Consider the following 21,051-nt stretch of genomic DNA (forward strand, 5'->3'; position numbering starts at 1 on the left):
AAACTTAATACTCTTCAAGAAATTCTCATGCACACTGTCTCTCTCCCTGATTCCTATGGAGTCAAAGTCCCATAGCCTCTCAAATTCCACTGTGGGTGATTCTTGTACTGTCTCTAGTACAGCTTGATCCTGGATTTCCAGAACATGTGTGACCAAGTTTGTCCCTGTGGTCAGTTGTCGCTGCGGGATCTTCAATGGACCAGACAACACCCATCCAAGGGAAGTCAAGATAGCAACTGGCTCGTCTCTCTCCCCCCTTACTACATCACCCTTCATAAACTCCCACAGATAATCAGCACCGACAAGCAGATCAACTTCCAAATTCTCCTCTCTTGGGCAAACATCTGAAAACCATAGCTTGTTCAAGTATGGATGGACCCTTTTTGCCTCTTCTATATGCTGATTCTGCAGTGCCTTGCAAATGACAGGTACCTTAAACGCTTCAACTTGAACACCATCTTCTTCGAAGAGATGTCCCACATGGAGTGTGACAAGTTCTCTCTCTGTCACCATTGCTTGGGGTTGTCCAAATGTTCCAGTTTCCATGATTGTGCTTCCTATGCTCTTCAGCTGTAACATTTCGGCTAATTTCTCACTCACATAGGACCTCTGACTACCAGCATCAAATATCACTCGAATCTTACATCCTTGTATCTTTGTAACACCGCTTGTACTCGCCATCGCCTGAGCTGTTTGTAACACAACCCGTGCTCTGGAATTTACATGCAATGCTGCACCAGTCTCCGTCGGTTTGTGTGATTCACTGGATATTGCACTTCGTGAGTTTTCGTTTTCCACTTTCGGCTCTTTACACTGGTTGTCGCACAAGGCTGGGTGATGCCACAAACCACATTTGCATTTCTCCTTACACTCACAACAAACTGCTTTGTGTCCCCGTTGAAGGCAAACAAAACAACGCCCAAACCTTTTGGCAATCTGCTTCCTTTCACTAGGACTGACTATCTTCCTGCAGTCAACATGTTTGTGTGGCCCCAGGCAGAATGCACATCTATTTTCTAAACCCCCAGGTGCAAGGAAGGTACTTGTTGACTGTCGGTCAGACTTCTTGGGACCCGAAGGATAGGTCGGGGATACGCTTACGCTCGTGCACCTCTCCCGAGCAGTAATCTCATCAATCAACTTCTTCAACAAATCATCAAGCTTCCACTTACCATCCTCAACTCCACGAGACATTTCCAGCTTCACATCATCCGGCAATTTCGACAAGAGAATTGGTACCAGCAATGTCCCATACGAATCAGCTTGAATCCCCATACTTTGTAATCCTCTGATTTGGACTTCTATTTCATCATACAACCTTCGGAGTCTTCCAGTGTCTTTTCCATTGTAAACCGGGGATAATTTCACTAGTTTGTCCATGTGTGCGCTGATTATTTTCTGCTCGTCGCCGAAGCGCTTCTTCAAAATGTCAATAGCGGCGCCATAATTCCCTTCTGTCAAAGACAAACCCGCAATGGCCGTGCTCGCTTCTCCACCCAACAAACCTTTTAAATACGTAAACTTATCGATCTCCGACAGTTGACGATTCTCGTGGACTGCATTCTTGAAGGCATCCCAAAAGCCTTGCCACTCAGCAACGGATCCATAAAACTTTTTCAGTTCGAGTTTTGGCAGCCTCGCTCGTACAGTTACGGAGCACGTGCTCTGCGACGGCGGCGTTTGAATATTTTGTGCTTGCGACGAATTGGGATTTTGCTCGCTAACACCTCCACACGTTCGTAGAAAGGTATCGATCTTCTGCATACCTTTCCTGACCTCTTTTCTAAAGTTGTTTGCGTCGGCGATTTCTTGTTCAATGTCCTTTTGTTTCTCCAGCAACACCAGAATTTCCTCATTCAGTTTCGCGATTATCTTCATAGTTTCTGTCAAATTGTCTTTCAAGTCTCGCAGGAGTGATTCCTTTTCCTCGGACTCTCCAGCAATTATCCCATCAATCGTTTCAATTTCTTTCGCAGCATATCCTCGATGTCCCTTGAGAATTTTTCGTTTCTTTTGCAAGTCTCCCATCTCAAAACCTCTCACAATTATTCATGCACAATCGCTGCTGTCAAAACATAAACACGTCGGTCGCAATCGTCTCTCTTCTTCACATCGAGCTCGGAGGACCACTTGTTGAGGACTGTATACACTCTCTCTTTGAAACACAACTTTAATCGTATCCTAATCCGCGTCAACCTTCGTTTACAACACTTCTTCGCATCTATTTTGATCTATCTCGCATCCTTTTTCCTTTCCTACTTCGCACGCATCATTCGCTTCTTCGACTGTTCAACTGCAACTCGATTTTTACAACACGTGTTCTAACATGACACCGAGCCATATTTGGCAAGTAAAACTACGACGTTCACGTGCAAACGTCACGCAATATCTCAACAAAAATAATGTCACGCAAACGTTCAATTTAAAGTTCCTACACACTCCCCCCTTGATCAGCGAGGAGCTGGTCAACATGGCGTCTTCTAAGATCTGCTTTGATTGCTGCAGCCCTTCTTGGAACTTGTCTCACTGGTACTTGTTCCACTACTTGGTTGGTCTCGATCGGTCTGGCATACACAGGTGCTCTTACTTCTAATGGGCACAGCCCCTGTACTGGTCGGCTGAGGTACATCGGCTTCCCTTTCTTTGTCAACACTTTAACTTTGGCACCTCTGGTCTCACCATCCTTGCCCGTTATCAATTCTTCTACTTTGCCAAGCCTCCACTTGCCACGCGACACTCCTTCTTCGGCCACAGTCACCACGTCACCCACTTGGACGACCGTACTACCTTTTGGTAAATTTCTTCGGTGGTGTTCTCTCAATTCTGACAAATATTCTCTCTTCCACCGCTTCCAGAAATGGTCCAGCTTGCAGCTTAGATACTTCAAACGCTTGTTCAGTCCTTTCACAGAGACCTCTTCTTCTTCTTCGTCTCTTCTCGAAGGATAAGGTGGAAGCGATGTCAATCGTCTCCCGTGCATAAGATGTGATGGGGTCAATGGCTCTTCCGAGTCTCCTTCTTCGTAAACATAAGTCAGCGGCCTCACATTCAAGGTTCCCTGAACTTCAATCACTACTGTCGACAGTTCATCATAGGAAAGCCTTGCGTTTCCCAGGGTTTTTCGTAGGCAACCTTTTGACTCCCTTCACCATTCTTTCGTAGAAACCTCCCCACCAGGGTGCTTTCTCTAAATTAAATCTCCACGTGATTCTCCTCTCGGTTAGGAAGGCTTGGACTTCTGGATGTTCGTACAGTAGTTTCAACTCCTTGGATGCTGCTTTAAAGGTCTTTGCGTTGTCGGATATGACAAGTTCTGGCACACCTTGTCGACCTATGAACTTTCTGAAACATCTAAGAAACGTTGGCGTCTCTAAGTCTTCGACAACATCCAAATAAATAGCTCTAGTTACTGCACAGGAAAATAAGGCAATGTACACCTTCTTCATTTGATTGCCGTTCCCTTTCACATACAACGGGCCGGCAAAGTCTATGCCAACCCTGGAAAAGGGTGGCGCTTGTTCCACTCTGAAGCTTGGTAACTGCGCGGTAACCGGAACAGAATAGGCAGTTCCTTCGTACCTTCTACAAACAACACATCTTCTTATGCTAAGCTTCACTGCTTGCCTTCCCTTGCTGACCCAAAACCTTGTTCGCAATTCTGCCAGCGTCTCTCTTACTCCACCATGATGAACTCTCTTGTGGCACTGTTCAATAAATAGTTTAGTCAGATGATGATCTCTAGGTAGCAGTGCTGGATGCTTTGCTTGGGCTTCTAGAACTGTTTCTGGGATTCTCCCATGGCATCTAATCACACCATCCTCATCTGTGTTAAGTCCAAGATCCCTTTGAAGCTGGGTAAAATTCTTCTGATTCATGAGGTTGGACTGTGCTTCTTTAACCCATGCTTTCTCTGCTTGATCTATTTCTGTAGCTGTCAGGTTTCCTGTTGTAAGATTCTTCACTCCTTCTTTCTTTAGCTTGGCATTTCTCACAAATCTGCGGACATAAGCGGTCACTCTAAACAACTTCTCACAACTGCTGTAAGCGTTCACAGGAATAATACTTGCGATGCTCGATGCATCCTTCCCAGCAGTCAACAGGGCGTTGTTTCTGCACGACGCCTTGATTTCCACTTGGCTTTCGGGGGTCGGTCCTACATTCATTGAAGGCCAGTACTCCTGTGCCTTGCTCAACCATTCAGGCCCTTGCCACCACAGCTTACTTGACTTGATTGTCACTGCCGTTACACCCCGTGATCCGAGATCAGCCGGATTCTCTACACCTGGACAGTGGTTCCAGGTCTCTCTCGCAGTCAGTCTCAAAATTTCATTCACTCGGTTCTGCACGAACTGACTCCACTCTCTTTCTCCTTTGATCCAGTACAAGGTAGTGATGCTGTCAGACCACATGTGTACACTGTTCACAGTAATCCTTGATTGCAGAGCCTTCTCTACTGCTTCCTTTAACTGCGCTGTGATTCTGGCGGCCATCAGCTCCAGACGTGCAATCACCTGTTTGGACAGCGGTGCCACTCTCGTTTTTGAAGCCATAAGACGCACAAATCGCCCGCTGTTCGTCACACACACTAGGTACACCATTGCACAATAAGCTCGATCACTAGCATCCCCAAACCCATGCAACTCATACAACACAACTTTCTCACAGATTCCGTCATAAATACAGCGTGCTAGGTTCACCGAACAGGCTTCCTTTAACGAGCTCAGCCACTTCCTCCATCTCTCTTGAAATGCTTCTGACAAGGGCTCATCCCAATCAAGCTTGCTCTGACAAACTTCTTGAAACATAACTTTCATTCCAACTGTCAGCGGACTCAACATCCCCAAAGGATCGAAGAACTTTGCAATTATCTTCAACAGATTTCTCTTTGTCAGCTTCATGTTTTCACACAGTTCAATCAGCGCATCAAATTTGAAGATGATTGTATCATCCACACGATTCCAGATTTCTCCCAGGACCTTCTGTTCCTTGTCTTTCAGTTCATCAACACCTCCCACAGTAGTCTTAGCATACGTATCGTCATCTTCTTTGAGGCTTTCTCCACACTGTTCAGTAGCTCTTGTTTCAACACGGTCATTTTGAATCTTCTTCATCAGATCTTCACTGTTCGAACTCCACTTCCTTAGCCTGAAACTTGCTTCTTCCAGTCGAGACTTGATCTTCTGGTAAAGTGTGAATGCCTCTTCGACACTATCTGCTCCTGAATTGAAGTCGTCCACATAAAACTCTTCTAGCACCTTTCTCACAAACTCTGCATCTTCATTCTCATAGCTCTTGAGATGATGTCTAAGGGTTGCACTCAACAGAAATGGAGAGGAACTTACTCCAAACACTACTCTGCAGAACCTGTAGACAACAACCATCGGCTCTTCTTTATCAAGGTCGTCCATCCATAAGAATCGTAAGCAATCTCTGTCCTTCACATCAACTTCAATGTTCAAGAAGGCTTTTTCAATGTCCGCTATCAACGCGATCCTGTTGCATCTAAAACGCACCAAAATGTCAAACAACAACTGTGTGAGGGACGGCCCCACATGCAGGCAGTCATTCAAGGAAGGCTCCTTTTCATCAGCTCGTGATGACGCATCATAAACTACTCGCACTTTCGTTGTCTTAGCATCTCTTCTGATAACCGCATGATGTGGTAAGTAGTGGGTTCTGCCATTCTCACCCACTTCTAAATTAGTCACAGCTTCAATTACACCATCCCTCTCTTGTTCTCTGATGACTTGATCGTATTCTCTCAACAGTTCTGGAACTCTCTTTAATCTTCTTATCTGAGTGTTCAACCTCTGAAGACTATTTCCATAATTCAGCGGTAATTCTTTGTGGTGCTCCTTCCATGGCAAGCCCACAATGTATCTGCCATCCTTAAACTTAATACTCTTCAAGAAATTCTCATGCACACTGTCTCTCTCCCTGATTCCTATGGAGTCAAAGTCCCATAGCCTCTCAAATTCCACTGTGGGTGATTCTTGTACTGTCTCTAGTACAGCTTGATCCTGGATTTCCAGAACATGTGTGACCAAGTTTGTCCCTGTGGTCAGTTGTCGCTGCGGGATCTTCAATGGACCAGACAACACCCATCCAAGGGAAGTCAAGATAGCAACTGGCTCGTCTCTCTCCCCCCTTACTACATCACCCTTCATAAACTCCCACAGATAATCAGCACCGACAAGCAGATCAACTTCCAAATTCTCCTCTCTTGGGCAAACATCTGAAAACCATAGCTTGTTCAAGTATGGATGGACCCTTTTTGCCTCTTCTATATGCTGATTCTGCAGTGCCTTGCAAATGACAGGTACCTTAAACGCTTCAACTTGAACACCATCTTCTTCGAAGAGATGTCCCACATGGAGTGTGACAAGTTCTCTCTCTGTCACCATTGCTTGGGGTTGTCCAAATGTTCCAGTTTCCATGATTGTGCTTCCTATGCTCTTCAGCTGTAACATTTCGGCTAATTTCTCACTCACATAGGACCTCTGACTACCAGCATCAAATATCACTCGAATCTTACATCCTTGTATCTTTGTAACACCGCTTGTACTCGCCATCGCCTGAGCTGTTTGTAACACAACCCGTGCTCTGGAATTTACATGCAATGCTGCACCAGTCTCCGTCGGTTTGTGTGATTCACTGGATATTGCACTTCGTGAGTTTTCGTTTTCCACTTTCGGCTCTTTACACTGGTTGTCGCACAAGGCTGGGTGATGCCACAAACCACATTTGCATTTCTCCTTACACTCACAACAAACTGCTTTGTGTCCCCGTTGAAGGCAAACAAAACAACGCCCAAACCTTTTGGCAATCTGCTTCCTTTCACTAGGACTGACTATCTTCCTGCAGTCAACATGTTTGTGTGGCCCCAGGCAGAATGCACATCTATTTTCTAAACCCCCAGGTGCAAGGAAGGTACTTGTTGACTGTCGGTCAGACTTCTTGGGACCCGAAGGATAGGTCGGGGATACGCTTACGCTCGTGCACCTCTCCCGAGCAGTAATCTCATCAATCAACTTCTTCAACAAATCATCAAGCTTCCACTTACCATCCTCAACTCCACGAGACATTTCCAGCTTCACATCATCCGGCAATTTCGACAAGAGAATTGGTACCAGCAATGTCCCATACGAATCAGCTTGAATCCCCATACTTTGTAATCCTCTGATTTGGACTTCTATTTCATCATACAACCTTCGGAGTCTTCCAGTGTCTTTTCCATTGTAAACCGGGGATAATTTCACTAGTTTGTCCATGTGTGCGCTGATTATTTTCTGCTCGTCGCCGAAGCGCTTCTTCAAAATGTCAATAGCGGCGCCATAATTCCCTTCTGTCAAAGACAAACCCGCAATGGCCGTGCTCGCTTCTCCACCCAACAAACCTTTTAAATACGTAAACTTATCGATCTCCGACAGTTGACGATTCTCGTGGACTGCATTCTTGAAGGCATCCCAAAAGCCTTGCCACTCAGCAACGGATCCATAAAACTTTTTCAGTTCGAGTTTTGGCAGCCTCGCTCGTACAGTTACGGAGCACGTGCTCTGCGACGGCGGCGTTTGAATATTTTGTGCTTGCGACGAATTGGGATTTTGCTCGCTAACACCTCCACACGTTCGTAGAAAGGTATCGATCTTCTGCATACCTTTCCTGACCTCTTTTCTAAAGTTGTTTGCGTCGGCGATTTCTTGTTCAATGTCCTTTTGTTTCTCCAGCAACACCAGAATTTCCTCATTCAGTTTCGCGATTATCTTCATAGTTTCTGTCAAATTGTCTTTCAAGTCTCGCAGGAGTGATTCCTTTTCCTCGGACTCTCCAGCAATTATCCCATCAATCGTTTCAATTTCTTTCGCAGCATATCCTCGATGTCCCTTGAGAATTTTTCGTTTCTTTTGCAAGTCTCCCATCTCAAAACCTCTCACAATTATTCATGCACAATCGCTGCTGTCAAAACATAAACACGTCGGTCGCAATCGTCTCTCTTCTTCACATCGAGCTCGGAGGACCACTTGTTGAGGACTGTATACACTCTCTCTTTGAAACACAACTTTAATCGTATCCTAATCCGCGTCAACCTTCGTTTACAACACTTCTTCGCATCTATTTTGATCTATCTCGCATCCTTTTTCCTTTCCTACTTCGCACGCATCATTCGCTTCTTCGACTGTTCAACTGCAACTCGATTTTTACAACACGTGTTCTAACATGACACCGAGCCATATTTGGCAAGTAAAACTACGACGTTCACGTGCAAACGTCACGCAATATCTCAACAAAAATAATGTCACGCAAACGTTCAATTTAAAGTTCCTACAAGATGGAAGAAAAGACAAATTCTCCCCGGGAGGGTGATACTGGTAGGTTTTGTTCAGGTAGGGGCGACAGTTCATGAAGGTGAACAAGTGGAAATAAAAATTACGAAAGGCGTCTTTGCAAGTATGACTAAAAGATTCAAGCAAGGCTTCGAGTTCTAAGCGTCGGTTTGTTTTTTTCACAAGTGTGAATAAAATCTTTACAAGAATTTGAGTTCAAAGCGTGAGTTCGCGTCTTCGCAAGTGCGACTAAAAGTTTCGAGCTCAAAGCGTCGGTTTGTTTCTTCACAAGTGTGAATAAAATCTTAACAGGAGTTTGAGTTCAAAGCGTGAGTTCGCGTCTTCGCAAGCGCGACTAAAAAGTTTCGAGCAAGGCTTCGAGTTCTAAGCGTCGTTTCGTTTCTTCACAAGTGTGAATAAAGTCTTAACAGGAGTTTGAGTTCAAAGCGTGAGTTCGCGTCTTCGCAAGTGCGACTAAAAGTTTCGAGTTCAAAGCGTCGGTTTGTTTCTTCACAATTGTGAAAAAAATCTTAACAAGAGTTTGAGTTCAAAGCGCGAGTTTGCGTCTTTGCAAGTATGACTAAAAGATTCAAGCAAGGCTTCGAGTTCAAAGCGTCGGTTTGTTTCTTCACAATTGTGAAAAAATCTTAACAAGAGTTTGAGTTCAAAGCGCGAGTTCGCGTCTTTGCAAGTATGACTAAAAGATTCGAGCAAGGCTTCGAGTTCTAAGCGTCGGTTTGTTTCTTCACAAGTGTGAATAAAATCTTAACAGGAGTTTGAGTTCAAAGCGCGAGTTCGCGTCTTTGCAAGTATGACTAAAAGATTCGAGCAAGGCTTCGAGTTCTAAGCGTCGGTTCGTTTCTTCACAAGTGTGAATAAAATCTTAACAGGAGTTTGAGTTCAAAGCGTGAGTTCGCGTCTTTGCAAACGCGACTAAAAAGTTTCGAGCAAGGCTTCGAGTTCTAAGCGTCGTTTCGTTTCTTCACAAGTGTGAATAAAGTCTTAACAGGAGTTTGAGTTCAAAGCGTGAGTTCGCGTCTTCGCAAGTGCGACTAAAAGTTTCGAGTTCAAAGCGTCGGTTTGTTTCTTCACAAGTGTGAAAAAAATCTTAACAAGAGTTTGAGTTCAAAGCGCGAGTTCGCGTCTTCGCAAGTGCGACTAAAAAATTTCGAGCAAGGCTTCGAGTTCTAAGCGTCGGTTCGTTTCTTCACAAGTGTGAATAAAATCTTAACAGGAGTTTGAGTTCAAAGCGTGAGTTCGCGTCTTCGCAAGTGCGACTAAAAGTTTCGAGTTCAAAGCGTCGGTTTGTTTCTTCACAAGTGTGAAAAAAATCTTAACAAGAGTTTGAGTTCAAAGCGCGAGTTTGCGTCTTTGCAAGTATGACTAAAAGATTCAAGCAAGGCTTCGAGTTCTAAGCGTCGGTTCGTTTCTTCACAAGTGTGAATAAAATCTTAACAGGAGTTTGAGTTCAAAGCGTGAGTTCGCGTCTTCGCAAGTGCGACTAAAAGTTTCGAGTTCAAAGCGTCGGTTTGTTTCTTCACAAGTGTGAAAAAAATCTTAACAACAGTTTGAGTTCAAAGCGTGAGTTCGCGTCTTCGCAAGTGCGACTGAAAGTTTCGAGTTCAAAGCGTCGGTTTGTTTCTTCACAAGTGTGAAAAAAATCTTAACAAGAGTTTGAGTTCAAAGCGCGAGTTCGCGTCTTTGCAAGTATGACTTAAAGATTCAAGCAAGGCTTCGAGTTCTAAGCGTCGGTTTATTTCTTCACAAGTGTGAAAAAAATCTTAACAAGAGTTTGAGTTCAAAGCGTGAGTTCGCGTCTTCGCAAGTGCGACTAAAAGTTTCGAGTTCAAAGTGTAAGTTTGTTTCTTCACAAGTGTGAAAAAAATCTTAACAAGAGTTCGAGTTCAAAGCGCGAGTTTGCGTCTTTGCAAGTATGACTAAACGATCGAGCAAGGCTTCAAGTTGTAAGCGTCGGTTCGTTTCTTCACAAGTGTGAATAAAAAACAAGAGTTTCAGTTCAAAGCGTGAATTCGCAGCGTTCGTGAGTTCAAAGCGTCGGTTTGTTTCTTCACAAGTGTTATTAAAATCTTAACAAGAGTTTGAGTTCAAAGCGTCGGTTTGTGTCTTCACAAGTATAAACAAAAAGTAAAGCGAGAGTTCATGAAAGCGACGGTTCGTCTCTTCATAAGTATGAATAAAACGTTTAATAAGGTCTCATTTTGAATCGTTGGTTTGCGTCTTTATAAGTATGAATAATAAGTTATGCGTGGTTTAATTTCACGTTCAAAGCGTTGGTTAGTTTCAGGCGCGGAAACCTGTCCTGACGAGTACAAATATGACGCTACCTACTCCCCCAGTGTAGCTAAATTGTCATACCGACAATCTTCCGATTAGCCACGAGCTTTTCCGGTTAGCTTCGACCAAAGTCCCTTAGCGCAACCAAGAACAAAGGGACTATTGTTTAGTGCTTAATCCAAAAAGTTGAAACACAACAATAGACCATTTCTTGATACGAATCACTGAGCGTACTAATGCAAAACCAATGCAAACGCGAATTACTTTCGACACTCAAGTGAAAACCGCTCTATTTACACCCGCTTTCAGTGTTACATGCATAGACATCTTTCTACATCCATCTTTCAATATCGTCTATCAACGTGCTGTTTGAAAAAAGTCAAGCAAAAACGAAGCATACCAGTTTTGGTGTCATGCAAATGAGCCCACAAGTTGAGAAGGTCATGCAAGTGGGCTGTGACTGGCGGATTTCGATCCATCTTGTTTGTTTAGCACGTCGAAAGATGGATGTCGATAGAAAGCCGCGATGCACGTAACACTGAATTTGGGTGTAATTTTAATACAAAAGGACTGTTACCTTCAAAGTTTTCTTGACAAAGCATTCTTTGATCTGTAAAGTGAGTAGAAACTAGGATTTCATTTCAGCTTTCTTGTTTTAACAGGACTGTGCCTCTCGGAATGGAAAAGTTCAATCCTGTTTTATTCTTGGATTTAAATGGTAAGCGTAGTTGCCGCTGGTCTGAAAAAAACAAACAGAATTTCCTTCTTAAAATCAAGGAACTTTTTTATACCTAGCGCTGAAAATCATGACATTTCAGAGCTTTGCCCAAATTTTCATAAGTTTTTGAGTAGAAAGCGTTAATTGTGCTCAAATGATAGAATTCTGTTTTAATAAGGAGGGTTTCCTGAGTTGATAAGCTTATTGGCTCACGTTACCTCTCAGTTGAATTTGTTTTAAAAGAGAGGAGAGAATTAGAAGTTAATCTTTGTTTTTTTCTTTGCAGATGATTTGAGGAGTGGTTGCATGGAGGAGGGCGGACCAGCTGGAGTGGACTCCACCCTAACATTTGAAAATTCCGACAACATGGTTGAACTACCAATCATAAACTACGATCAAAAACAGGTATGGAATTAGCAACCGCGTCGTCACAATTGGACGTTGGGACCTGGGGATAACCCAGGGTTAGCGGGGAGATCCCATCCCCAAGATGAAACACAGCACAACCCGTAATCCATGCAAGTTCCTTGCCACCCGCTTAACCCCACCCCACCCTGTCACACTGGCAATACTATTAAAGGGACAAAATATAAATCCAGCCATGTTTAAGAGTAAGTAACTTTTTTTGGTCAATAGCGCGGGGAGTGGTTGACCATCAACAAACTTAGGCAATAATAATAACAGAAGGAAGGAATCAGGGAAGTGATATCATATATTATCCCTAGCCTTGTTACATCGATAAATAACTGGTTTTTTTTTTTAACTTGTAGGTTTCTGCTTCGGTGTTATGGGACTCGTCTATTCATGACTCAGTGTTCCTCAACCGTGTCACGCAATCACACGAGCGAGTGTATCTTATTTTAAAGGTAAATGCATTGCTGATGTTTTATCACTTGAAAAGCCATACGAAGATTCATTAGCGGGGTTGTGGGTTCGCGGCGCTTATTCTATAGTACTCGGTATTAAACTTAATGTTTGCAAAGAAATTACTTCTATGGATCTAAATGACATTACAACATTCATTACAACCAAATGTGTCTCCCGGGGACAAGCAAACGTGATTTACTAACTTTGAAAACTGTTCAGCCCAACAATATTTCAAAAACCCATATCGCAATCCGTTCCTTACTTTTGGCCATCCGTACCTTCTTTTGTATTTGCTGTGTCACTGAAATGTTCCTTCACTGTTTTAATAGGTTATTTTTCATATTTCACCGAATTTGATTGCCATTTCCCATGCCTAAATTTGGTAAAATACGTGACACAGTCCCTTTAATGCAGAAATTATGATCTTTGCTTTCCTTTATTTCAGGTTATTGTTCGTCTTGCTAGTCCAGTCGCCATGGATCTCGTCCTAAGGAAACGAATTTCTGTGAAAATATACAAGAAACAAAGCTGGAAAGACAGTCTATTGAGAAAAATCGCGAAGGTACATGTTATTTCACTAGCCGAGAAGAAGGCTGTTTCCACAAATTGAATTTCGTTTATTTTGATTGATTGATCGATTGATTGATTGATTGATTGATTGATTGATTGATTGATTGATTGATTGATTGATTGATTGATTGGATTGATTGATTGAACCTGTGCTGCCCTTTTGCTAGGACATCATAACAAGATCTGGTGTGACGTATGAACTTGTCTCTCACATTCCACGGGTAAGTGAAAGTAGCTTTTTAATGGCATTTTTCCGTGGAAGCAGAAATGTTTTAATGTTTGCTGGAAACGGGTCATGACGCAAGTGAGGATGAGTCTTCGTGTAGAAATACGCGTGGATGTTTAGATGTATTTTTTGTTGCGTTGTTCTGCGTGCAAACAAGACTTTAAAACTTCGCAGTAAACTTTTTTTTTTGACTCGACTCGTTTTAAGCTTGGGTCTTGTGGTAATTAAACAGATGCAGGTAACCGAGAATAACTAAAATTGGTTTGACCTTTTCTCCTAATTAAGAACACTTGTGCAAGTCTTTCTGTGATGTGCAAAATTAACTAGTGGGTGTAAGGAAACCCTAAAACAAACATTTTAAGAAAGTAGAGAATTAGCAAAGAGGTAATTAACAAAAATCGAACAGGGATGGCAGACTGAAGAAGATTAAGACGGATTATGAACAGTCTTCCTGACAAATTGGCATGCACCATCCGTGACATTGCTTCTTCATTTCTTTACCTCACAGCAACCTGGGGAGGAGACAGAGGAACGTGAGAGCCTGGCGCAAATGGCTGCATTAGCAGTGGGGGAGGGTGAGGAGGAAGACGAATCAGTGTTGAGAAAATACAGCAAAGGAATCTCACATGTGGAGAGTCTGTTGCAGCTTGATCGACTGAGACAGGTACGCCATTGAGCCTCGTTATGAAGCTGGAATTTTCCCCGGCTGGAATTGGCTACTTCGAGGTCACATGACATCTAACAATAAAACTGTTTCCCGCCAAAAGTCTCCGAGCGGACAACATTGCAAAATCTATGACGTCTGAGGGTAATAGTGCACTGTTACACGCGAATGTTGACCGAGGACCGCTGTTATTCTAAGTCTTCGTTGTGCTGTCTCTTTGGGGGGTTATAACAAACCACTTAACGACTGGTCCCTCGGAAAGCCAGTTAGTTTTGTTTCCCTCGAATCTCATCTCGGAAAACAAAATTAACTATTTCTCTCGGAACCAGTCATTAAGTGTATATTGTTGGCACAAAATGTGATCTATGCGAAGAATAAACAAAATGTTAATATGTTTATTTTACAGGAAGTTATGGTCAAAGAGAAGCTTGCTGCCATCGGGAAACCTCTAAGAAAATTTGCTAGTACTCCGAACTTGGCAGCCGCGGTAAGAAGAGTTTGTCTCGGTCGTTGACTGCTTGCAATCTATCTCTGTAGTTTTATAAGATATCTCAGGCGCCGTGGCCTAATGGTTAGCGTGCTTGACTCTGGATCGAGCGGTCCGGGTTCGAGCCCAGGCCGGGGTCATTGTGTTGTGTTCTTGGGCAAGACACTTAACTCTCATGTATCAGTAAATTGGATATGCCATGGACTAGCATCCCATCCAAGAAGGATTAGAAATACTTGTAGTCGCATAATGTGACGGAAACAGCGATAAGCTCTGGCCTGATGGGCCACTAGGCTCGAACACAAACTTACCAAACCTATCTTGATGTGCAAGGAATCAATGAGCAGGGGGGTTTTAATTTTGTGAACCAGTTGCTAGATACTTTATGAAGGGAGGCTTATTGGCACTTATATTAAAACGATTTAAACGAACGTTGAACAAAACGAAGTTAATTAGAATTAGGTCGTTTTAACTGTGTTCACTGTTTCCATTTTTACTTACCATTGTGTTATATGTTCTGTGGGCAATATCGCCTATTGCGTTACACGTCACGCAATCTTATTGTCATTTCTGTATTACAGTCAGGTGACCTGTCATTTGGGTTCAATGGAAGCGGCAGGTTTGATTCACCGGAGAGCAACAAGCTTTGGAACACAAGGGTAAGGGAAACTTGTTTGGGTTATTCCGATTTTGTCGGCTACATGTATTTGCGTCGATTTTTTTTTTGGTTCACTGGAGGGTGTCCGTTGATGGCCAGAGTGACCACTTTGGTTTTGGTCTTTCGACACTTAATCTCGCGAAAATCCCTCTTAAACGACCATTAAATGTTTTTATGTTCCCTCTTTGACAGGCTAATAACCGAAGCGATTTTGTACTACCGGGAAGTTTCACAGATCCACGGCCAATAAGGCCCACAAGAGAAGAAATTTTACTGGATCTTTCTCAACTCAATGAGCAATACAGCTCGTCACCTAACACTTCTGGCGTCGTGTTACGAAACAAACCAACAAATACAGGAGGTTCATCAAACTCTCGCCCCAGCTCTCTCCTCCTCGAGCTTGAGACGCTGGAAGAAGACGAAACACCCTCCCCAAGCCCTCTCCGGAAAAATCCCGCGACTTTGTTCGACTTTCAAGAAGCACCTCGAGAGCCGTCCGACGGAACAGTAAGCCCTCTTTCGGAAGAAGTTCGGGAACGTTCGGGTAGCGCTGATACGTTAAAGTACGAAGATCCTTTGACACCGACGCCGTCGGGCGAAGAGTTATCGACGCCGCCAGCGGAATCAAACGAGGTGGAATCGATTAGCCACGAAGGGAATTTGATTGATTTGACACTTGAGAATAAAAAGCATGGAAAGAAAAGCATAGGGTTAACGTTACGTGGCTTGGATGATCCACTAGACGATGATGAAGACGATGAATTATCATCGCTTCTTGCAAAGCCTCTGGAAGAAAAAGAGCCTCTGAAGCAACAACAAGATGGAAATTTAGAGCAAGGTGATGAAGAACAACAATCAAGTTCACAAGGAAACTCCAATGCAAGCAGTCGCGAGGATCTGTTGAGTTCCTTCGAAGGCGATGATTTGAACGTGAATTCACTCGATTCGCTGGGAGATCTGAAAATGGGACAAGTGATCTGTGTCGGCGACAAGAAAACTGGCAGGATCAGATACATTGGGCCGACAGAATTCGCTCCTGGTGTTTGGATTGGTGTTGAACTAGATACACCCTCAGGTAAGAAATTAGGCCCGGGTTCGATTCCGGCCCGATACCATATGTGGGTTGAGTTTGTTGTTGGTTCTCGTCCTTGCTCCGAGGGTTTTTCTCCGGGTTCTCCGGTTTTCCTCCTTCCACAAAAACCAACACTTCCAAATTCCAATTCGATCTGGAATCAGTGGGATCAAGAAGAGCCACCTAGTGGAAGATCCCACTGTAAATTCCCATTTATTTTATTACCTTGTTAAAGGAAATTAACGCTTGTGTTGCACAGAGTTGTGCTGGTGTATGAATTTTTAATCCTGAACAAGCCCTAAAAACGTCATTTTAAAGTTTAAAAATTTATAAAAAAAAATTAATGGAGCAAGAAAAGAAAAATCTGTGACACCGTTTTTTAGACCAATATATGTAGATCAAATTCCACACAAAAATTTGGGCTCTTACGTAAATGTGTTCTCAAATAAACCTAATGTTGCGCAACATCATAATTGCAAACAAAATGCTGACGTTGCTTATCATGGTCTATATGATAAAAACAAAATCCAAAATTACAATCTTCATTCAATAAGCTTTCAGAAAATATATACTTTATTGGGATTATCATTGATTGTTTTCACACAATTTCACTTGGAACGAAAACGCCAATTTTCCTTTCGTCATGCCTTAAGATGTTTTATATTTACCTTCCTCAAACCAGGAAAGAATGACGGCTCAGTAAGCGGCCAGCGGTACTTTGCCTGTAAACCAAGGTACGGTTCATTTGTGAAACCAGAGAAAGTGTTTCCCATAGACTCTGTGAAACGAGAGGCGCCCGGCCAGAAGGGCCTAAAACAGAGTAATAGCCCCTCACACAGTCCCGTGGTCATGAGAAAACAGACACGTGACAATCGGCGAAAGAACGAGTGGAAGAGAAGATCAAATATTTTATTTTAAAGATGATGCCTTGGGTGTAAATATTACGTATGGAACAATGTTGGCGAATGAAAATTGAGTTTTAATTTTGGACGCCTTACATTACAAATGTATTTTTTAATTAAGCCTAAGAACGACTCTCGTTGAGCATGTTAAATGCAGTTAACTGATGTTACCTGCAAATTAACTGGAATTTATAAAAAGAATACAAATAGCGTTTAATCAGTTCGACTATTTTTATCTTTCTGACTTGACTGCATATGAAGTGATCTTTTTTCAAGAAAAAAAAGAAAGAATTTTAGTTGAACTTTCCTGGTTGGTGATTCTTTCAGCTTCTTAGGTATTTGGATGCAAAGTGCGGCTCGGAGTGGGGGAATTAAGCTGTTTTTTGATCTTGTAAACGGTGTAGTCACGTGACCTCATGGAAGATTTTTCATTGGTCCGGAGCGTTTGGCCTTGTGAAAAATAAAACCACGTTTGAATCTTACTGAGGTGAACATTTGAGCGTCTAAAACTTGGTCAGATTCTCATCATTTCCAATGTGAATTTTAGCCAAGTAAAAAAGTTCGTTTCATATGCATTCTTAATTAATTTCATTTACCCAAATAGACATCGACAAATATTAATGTAGTTTTGACACGATGTTTAAGGCTCTAAGCTCAAAAGAAACTGGTCACAAGATTAGAAATGCCCACAAGTAATTTATTAATTGTACATTTTCAAATAAGCGGTATTCGCTAGTGAAATTTCGAGTGGGCATTACAATTTGAAAATGTCATGTATTTATTTTAATAGGTTTAAATTTTTGTAGCGATTTATATTTAAACAAAAGAATTAGGGCAGTTGTCTAGTCGCCCGATCTATCAGTATACTTCGGTAAACCCCTCGGGTAAAAGGACGCTGGTATGCCCGGGAGGACAACGTCCTGTAATTCCCAGGGAAATAATTCAACCGCATGTCGTTTAGACGTTTGGTCATGTTTAATGGATTTTTAGGGAAGGGGTGGGGTTACAGGTGGGGGGGGGAGGGGGGTAATAAGAAAACGTTTTAACTTGTTAGAAGTGATTATGGCTTAGAACCAGTTTGTTTGTTTTTTTGGTTTTACTTAGAAATCCATCCTTGAGTTTTTACTCACTCGACAGTAGTTAGTCGATATTTTGTTGTTTTGATGGTGTGGGTAATAGCTCTTTACAAAGAAGGATCAAACACTTGTTTCCCCTTACAGCCCTATAACATTCCCAAGCAAATCGTCGAGGAGAATAAACATAATTATCAACTTGGGAAGACTGCTTCGATCTTTCACCGAATTCTCATAACTGACAACAGAAGAATAGTGTAGCAAAATGTAACGAGAATTGACGTTTTAAGCAACAGTGTGCATTTATATATTGGAGATATAAGCAAGCATACCCCCAAAACCCCACCTCCACCCAGACAATTTTTGAATAAGGGAAATATTTTATACTGCGCAGCAAATACGAGCTGTGATAAGGAAATTCCGTAAGGTCAATAAAAAAAATTATAAAGAATTTAATGTACAGTACGTTTTCAAAACGATTTGGGAGAGTTGTAGTTTTACAGGGAATTTTGTAAAGGGTAGTTGACTAAACCGACGCCATAATGGGGCGTATTTCGTTATCGGAAGCGAATTAGCGGAAAAGATCAAAGATATGTGTACATTTTGATGGTTGTGTGAGTTCTCTTTTTCTGTGTAGTTTTGTCAGAGAAACCTCTGAGGATTGGGAATTGTTAGATAAAGAGAGAATGAGACGTTGTACATGAAATAAATCTAGTTTACTGTGAAGTGTAGTCATTTTGATTAAGGAAATTCAATCCTGAACGAAAGTGTTGAGGTTTATTTTCACTATTGCGTTGCCTTTTGGTCAAGTTAAAAACGGGAGCTGGTACGAAACTTTCAAACTTATTTATGATTCATCAAAGAAAATCACAACCGTAAAGGAGGATTTGATACCCGGTCTTAATTGGCATAGATTATTACGATTTTATTTCTCCGTTTACCCCTTAGTTTTTTGTGGTTGTTGTTGTTTCGATTGAGAAGATACATCAAACACTCGAAATAGTGTTTCATCGGCTATCCAAACACCTCGGATATCGTCGAAAAAAATCCGCTGCGCGTCGTATTTTCAACTCTCTTATCGGCGTTTGGGTATCCCGATGAAACACTGCCTCTCATGTTTGATATATTCAATAAAAACATTTCCTTCGTACGGGAGCACTAGCTACGCAGGCTACATTAGAAATCGGGTTGATTATGGAAATGAAAAGTTTTGCTCCAGGGACGGGCAGGTAGTAGCTTTCGCAAGGTCACATGAATGGCTCGCTACCCTTAAAAGGCCTTCACACGACAAACTAAAGTTGGCAAACTTGTGTTGGCAAACTCAAGTTGTTGTGTGTGAACGACACAACAGTTGGCAACAGTAAGATACTACCTCTCTGGAACCTTTATTTTCATTCGCCCGCTGTAAACACTACCTCTATTGTTATTCAGGGCTAGGAGCATTGTTGTCACCTGTTATCTATTGTTTTAAGAACCAATAAATTAACTCGTTCCGAAAGGTAGTGGGCGACCCGTTGGCAAACAAGTTGGCAAACTGTTGGTGAGAATAAAGACAAGTTCTATTTGGCCGCCAACAGTTGGCCAACTTGTTTGCCGTTGTTGCGTCGTTCACACACACCAACTTGAGTTTGCCAACTCGAGTTGGCCAATAGTTTGTCGTGTGAAGGCCGCTTTAGAGACAGCAATAGAAGAAACAACAGGAACAATGCCCCTAGCCTCCAATAGAACACGATAGAAGTTTTATTTGTTTTTTATTTTATTAGCTTAGCCTTATAAATAACACATACAATTAACAGTAAACGTAAGGCAGGGAAACCGCAACAACAGGGCCAATTACTGCGGGCCTGAGACAAAATAGCTAAAAGGTATTACAAAGCTTTAATAACAGCATAAAATAGGGTCGAGTAAGCTGCGGCAGGAATTGCAGGTTGGGCATAATGACTTCCAAGAACACGGGTCGTCTAGGTCGTTACCTTACCTTACCTAACAATTGGACAGTGCAGTAGAGTAATAATACAAGAGTTTGTTCCGGAAAGTAGGGAGGTCGGCATTAACATCCATAACTTTTGAATGAAGGAAATACAATCTTACGAGAGCTTCTTACACCTCTGAGGACCCTAGGACTCATATCGTGACTGGGGAAGTAAAGGAACTCAAAAATAGCCCATAAGAGTGCTCGAATTAGTACTATTTTAAACCCTTCCCTCTTGCCCCTTAACAACGTTGTATGCTTAAAAAGCAACGTTTACCAGTAGCTAAGGGGTGGAGAGTCGATGGAGAGTGGGAGAGTAGGAACGAGGCAATCGTAAATAAAACACAGTCGCTACCCATCCCAGTCCACCCGGTTCACTAATGGTGACAAACACTGGCTAGTAATCGAGTCCTGCGCCATCGGTTACACGAGGTTAATAATTTTCCAAGGGATGACTTACCGTCTGCTCTTGGCTACTTTCTGTGACATGAAACTACCTCAGCGCGGGCCTTTCACATTTTATTTTTAAATACGCGGTCAGTCTATGCGAGGTCTGGAACCGAACAAGTTTCGGAGTCCGGGATTCGGAAATTGACAGATCATCCGATCGCGCGCCGAATGTAATAAAGTCATTTACCCCCTGAGAGCTTCGCGCATTTTTTAAAAGGTTTCTCCTTTCCAGACTTTGCATCAGGTGATCGCGTATTTAACATTGCCGCCAAAAGGAAACGCATCTATTCGTCCTCTAATTTGTTGTGAGGGCCCCCTCAGTTTGTCTCTCCCCCACCCCCATCCCCCCTAGCATTGTGCCATTTTGTTCTACAATTTTAGCGCAGCAATTTATTCATCTGGGTTACAAGACAAAATGATGTCAATAAAAAGCTAGCCAGACGTCATAAAACATTTTTTTTTTCACATAGCACATGATTAATGATGAAAGAATGCCGTGAGCTGAAAAATCTGAAAACAAAGGCTGTCACGCATATTTTAAGATCTTTGTTCTCTGCTCGGCTGACCGTGACAAACAATTGATGACAAACAACGAAGCCATTTAGCTTTCTCGACTAGAAGGTTTAAGTTTCTTCATGCAATAAAAAAAGACGTATTTTCTTGTTTCTCTGTCGACTGCCATCAAATTTCAGAAGTGTGCTCAAGTTTTGCACGTCCAAGTGAACATTATGACGTCATGCCTTCGAGGGTTTAATTAAAGCCAAGTTTCACAG

General features: G+C 42.4%; 2 protein-coding genes and 1 pseudogene across 3 annotated transcripts in view; 2 read left to right on the forward strand and 1 right to left on the reverse strand.

Moving 5' to 3' along the window:
• Positions 1-8,624, forward strand: part of LOC144666122 (uncharacterized) — a 98,941-nt gene extending 90,317 nt beyond the window's left edge. Inside the window, exon 7 of the mRNA XM_078527478.1 lies at positions 8,581-8,624. The gene's annotated coding sequence lies outside the window, so the exon portion shown is untranslated. The remainder of the gene's footprint in view (positions 1-8,580) is intronic.
• Positions 1-18,582, forward strand: part of LOC144666090 (kinesin-like protein KIF13A) — a 54,766-nt gene extending 36,184 nt beyond the window's left edge. For both annotated transcript variants that reach the window (XM_078527437.1, XM_078527438.1), the window contains exons 33-42: positions 11,282-11,337; positions 11,624-11,742; positions 12,108-12,203; positions 12,650-12,766; positions 12,942-12,995; positions 13,509-13,664; positions 14,071-14,151; positions 14,733-14,810; positions 15,002-15,884; positions 16,564-18,582. In XM_078527437.1, the coding sequence (XP_078383563.1) occupies positions 11,282-11,337; positions 11,624-11,742; positions 12,108-12,203; positions 12,650-12,766; positions 12,942-12,995; positions 13,509-13,664; positions 14,071-14,151; positions 14,733-14,810; positions 15,002-15,884; positions 16,564-16,799 (1,876 nt within the window). In that variant the 3' untranslated portion in view covers positions 16,800-18,582. The remainder of the gene's footprint in view (positions 1-11,281; positions 11,338-11,623; positions 11,743-12,107; positions 12,204-12,649; positions 12,767-12,941; positions 12,996-13,508; positions 13,665-14,070; positions 14,152-14,732; positions 14,811-15,001; positions 15,885-16,563) is intronic.
• On the reverse strand, positions 2,153-5,324 carry LOC144666111 (uncharacterized; annotated as a pseudogene).
• Positions 18,583-21,051: the final 2,469 nt, after the last annotated feature.

Source organism: Oculina patagonica, chromosome 9, assembly GCF_052425735.1.
Source record: "Oculina patagonica isolate OP01 chromosome 9, crgOcupat, whole genome shotgun sequence".
NCBI classification, from domain to species: domain Eukaryota; kingdom Metazoa; phylum Cnidaria; class Anthozoa; order Scleractinia; family Oculinidae; genus Oculina; species Oculina patagonica.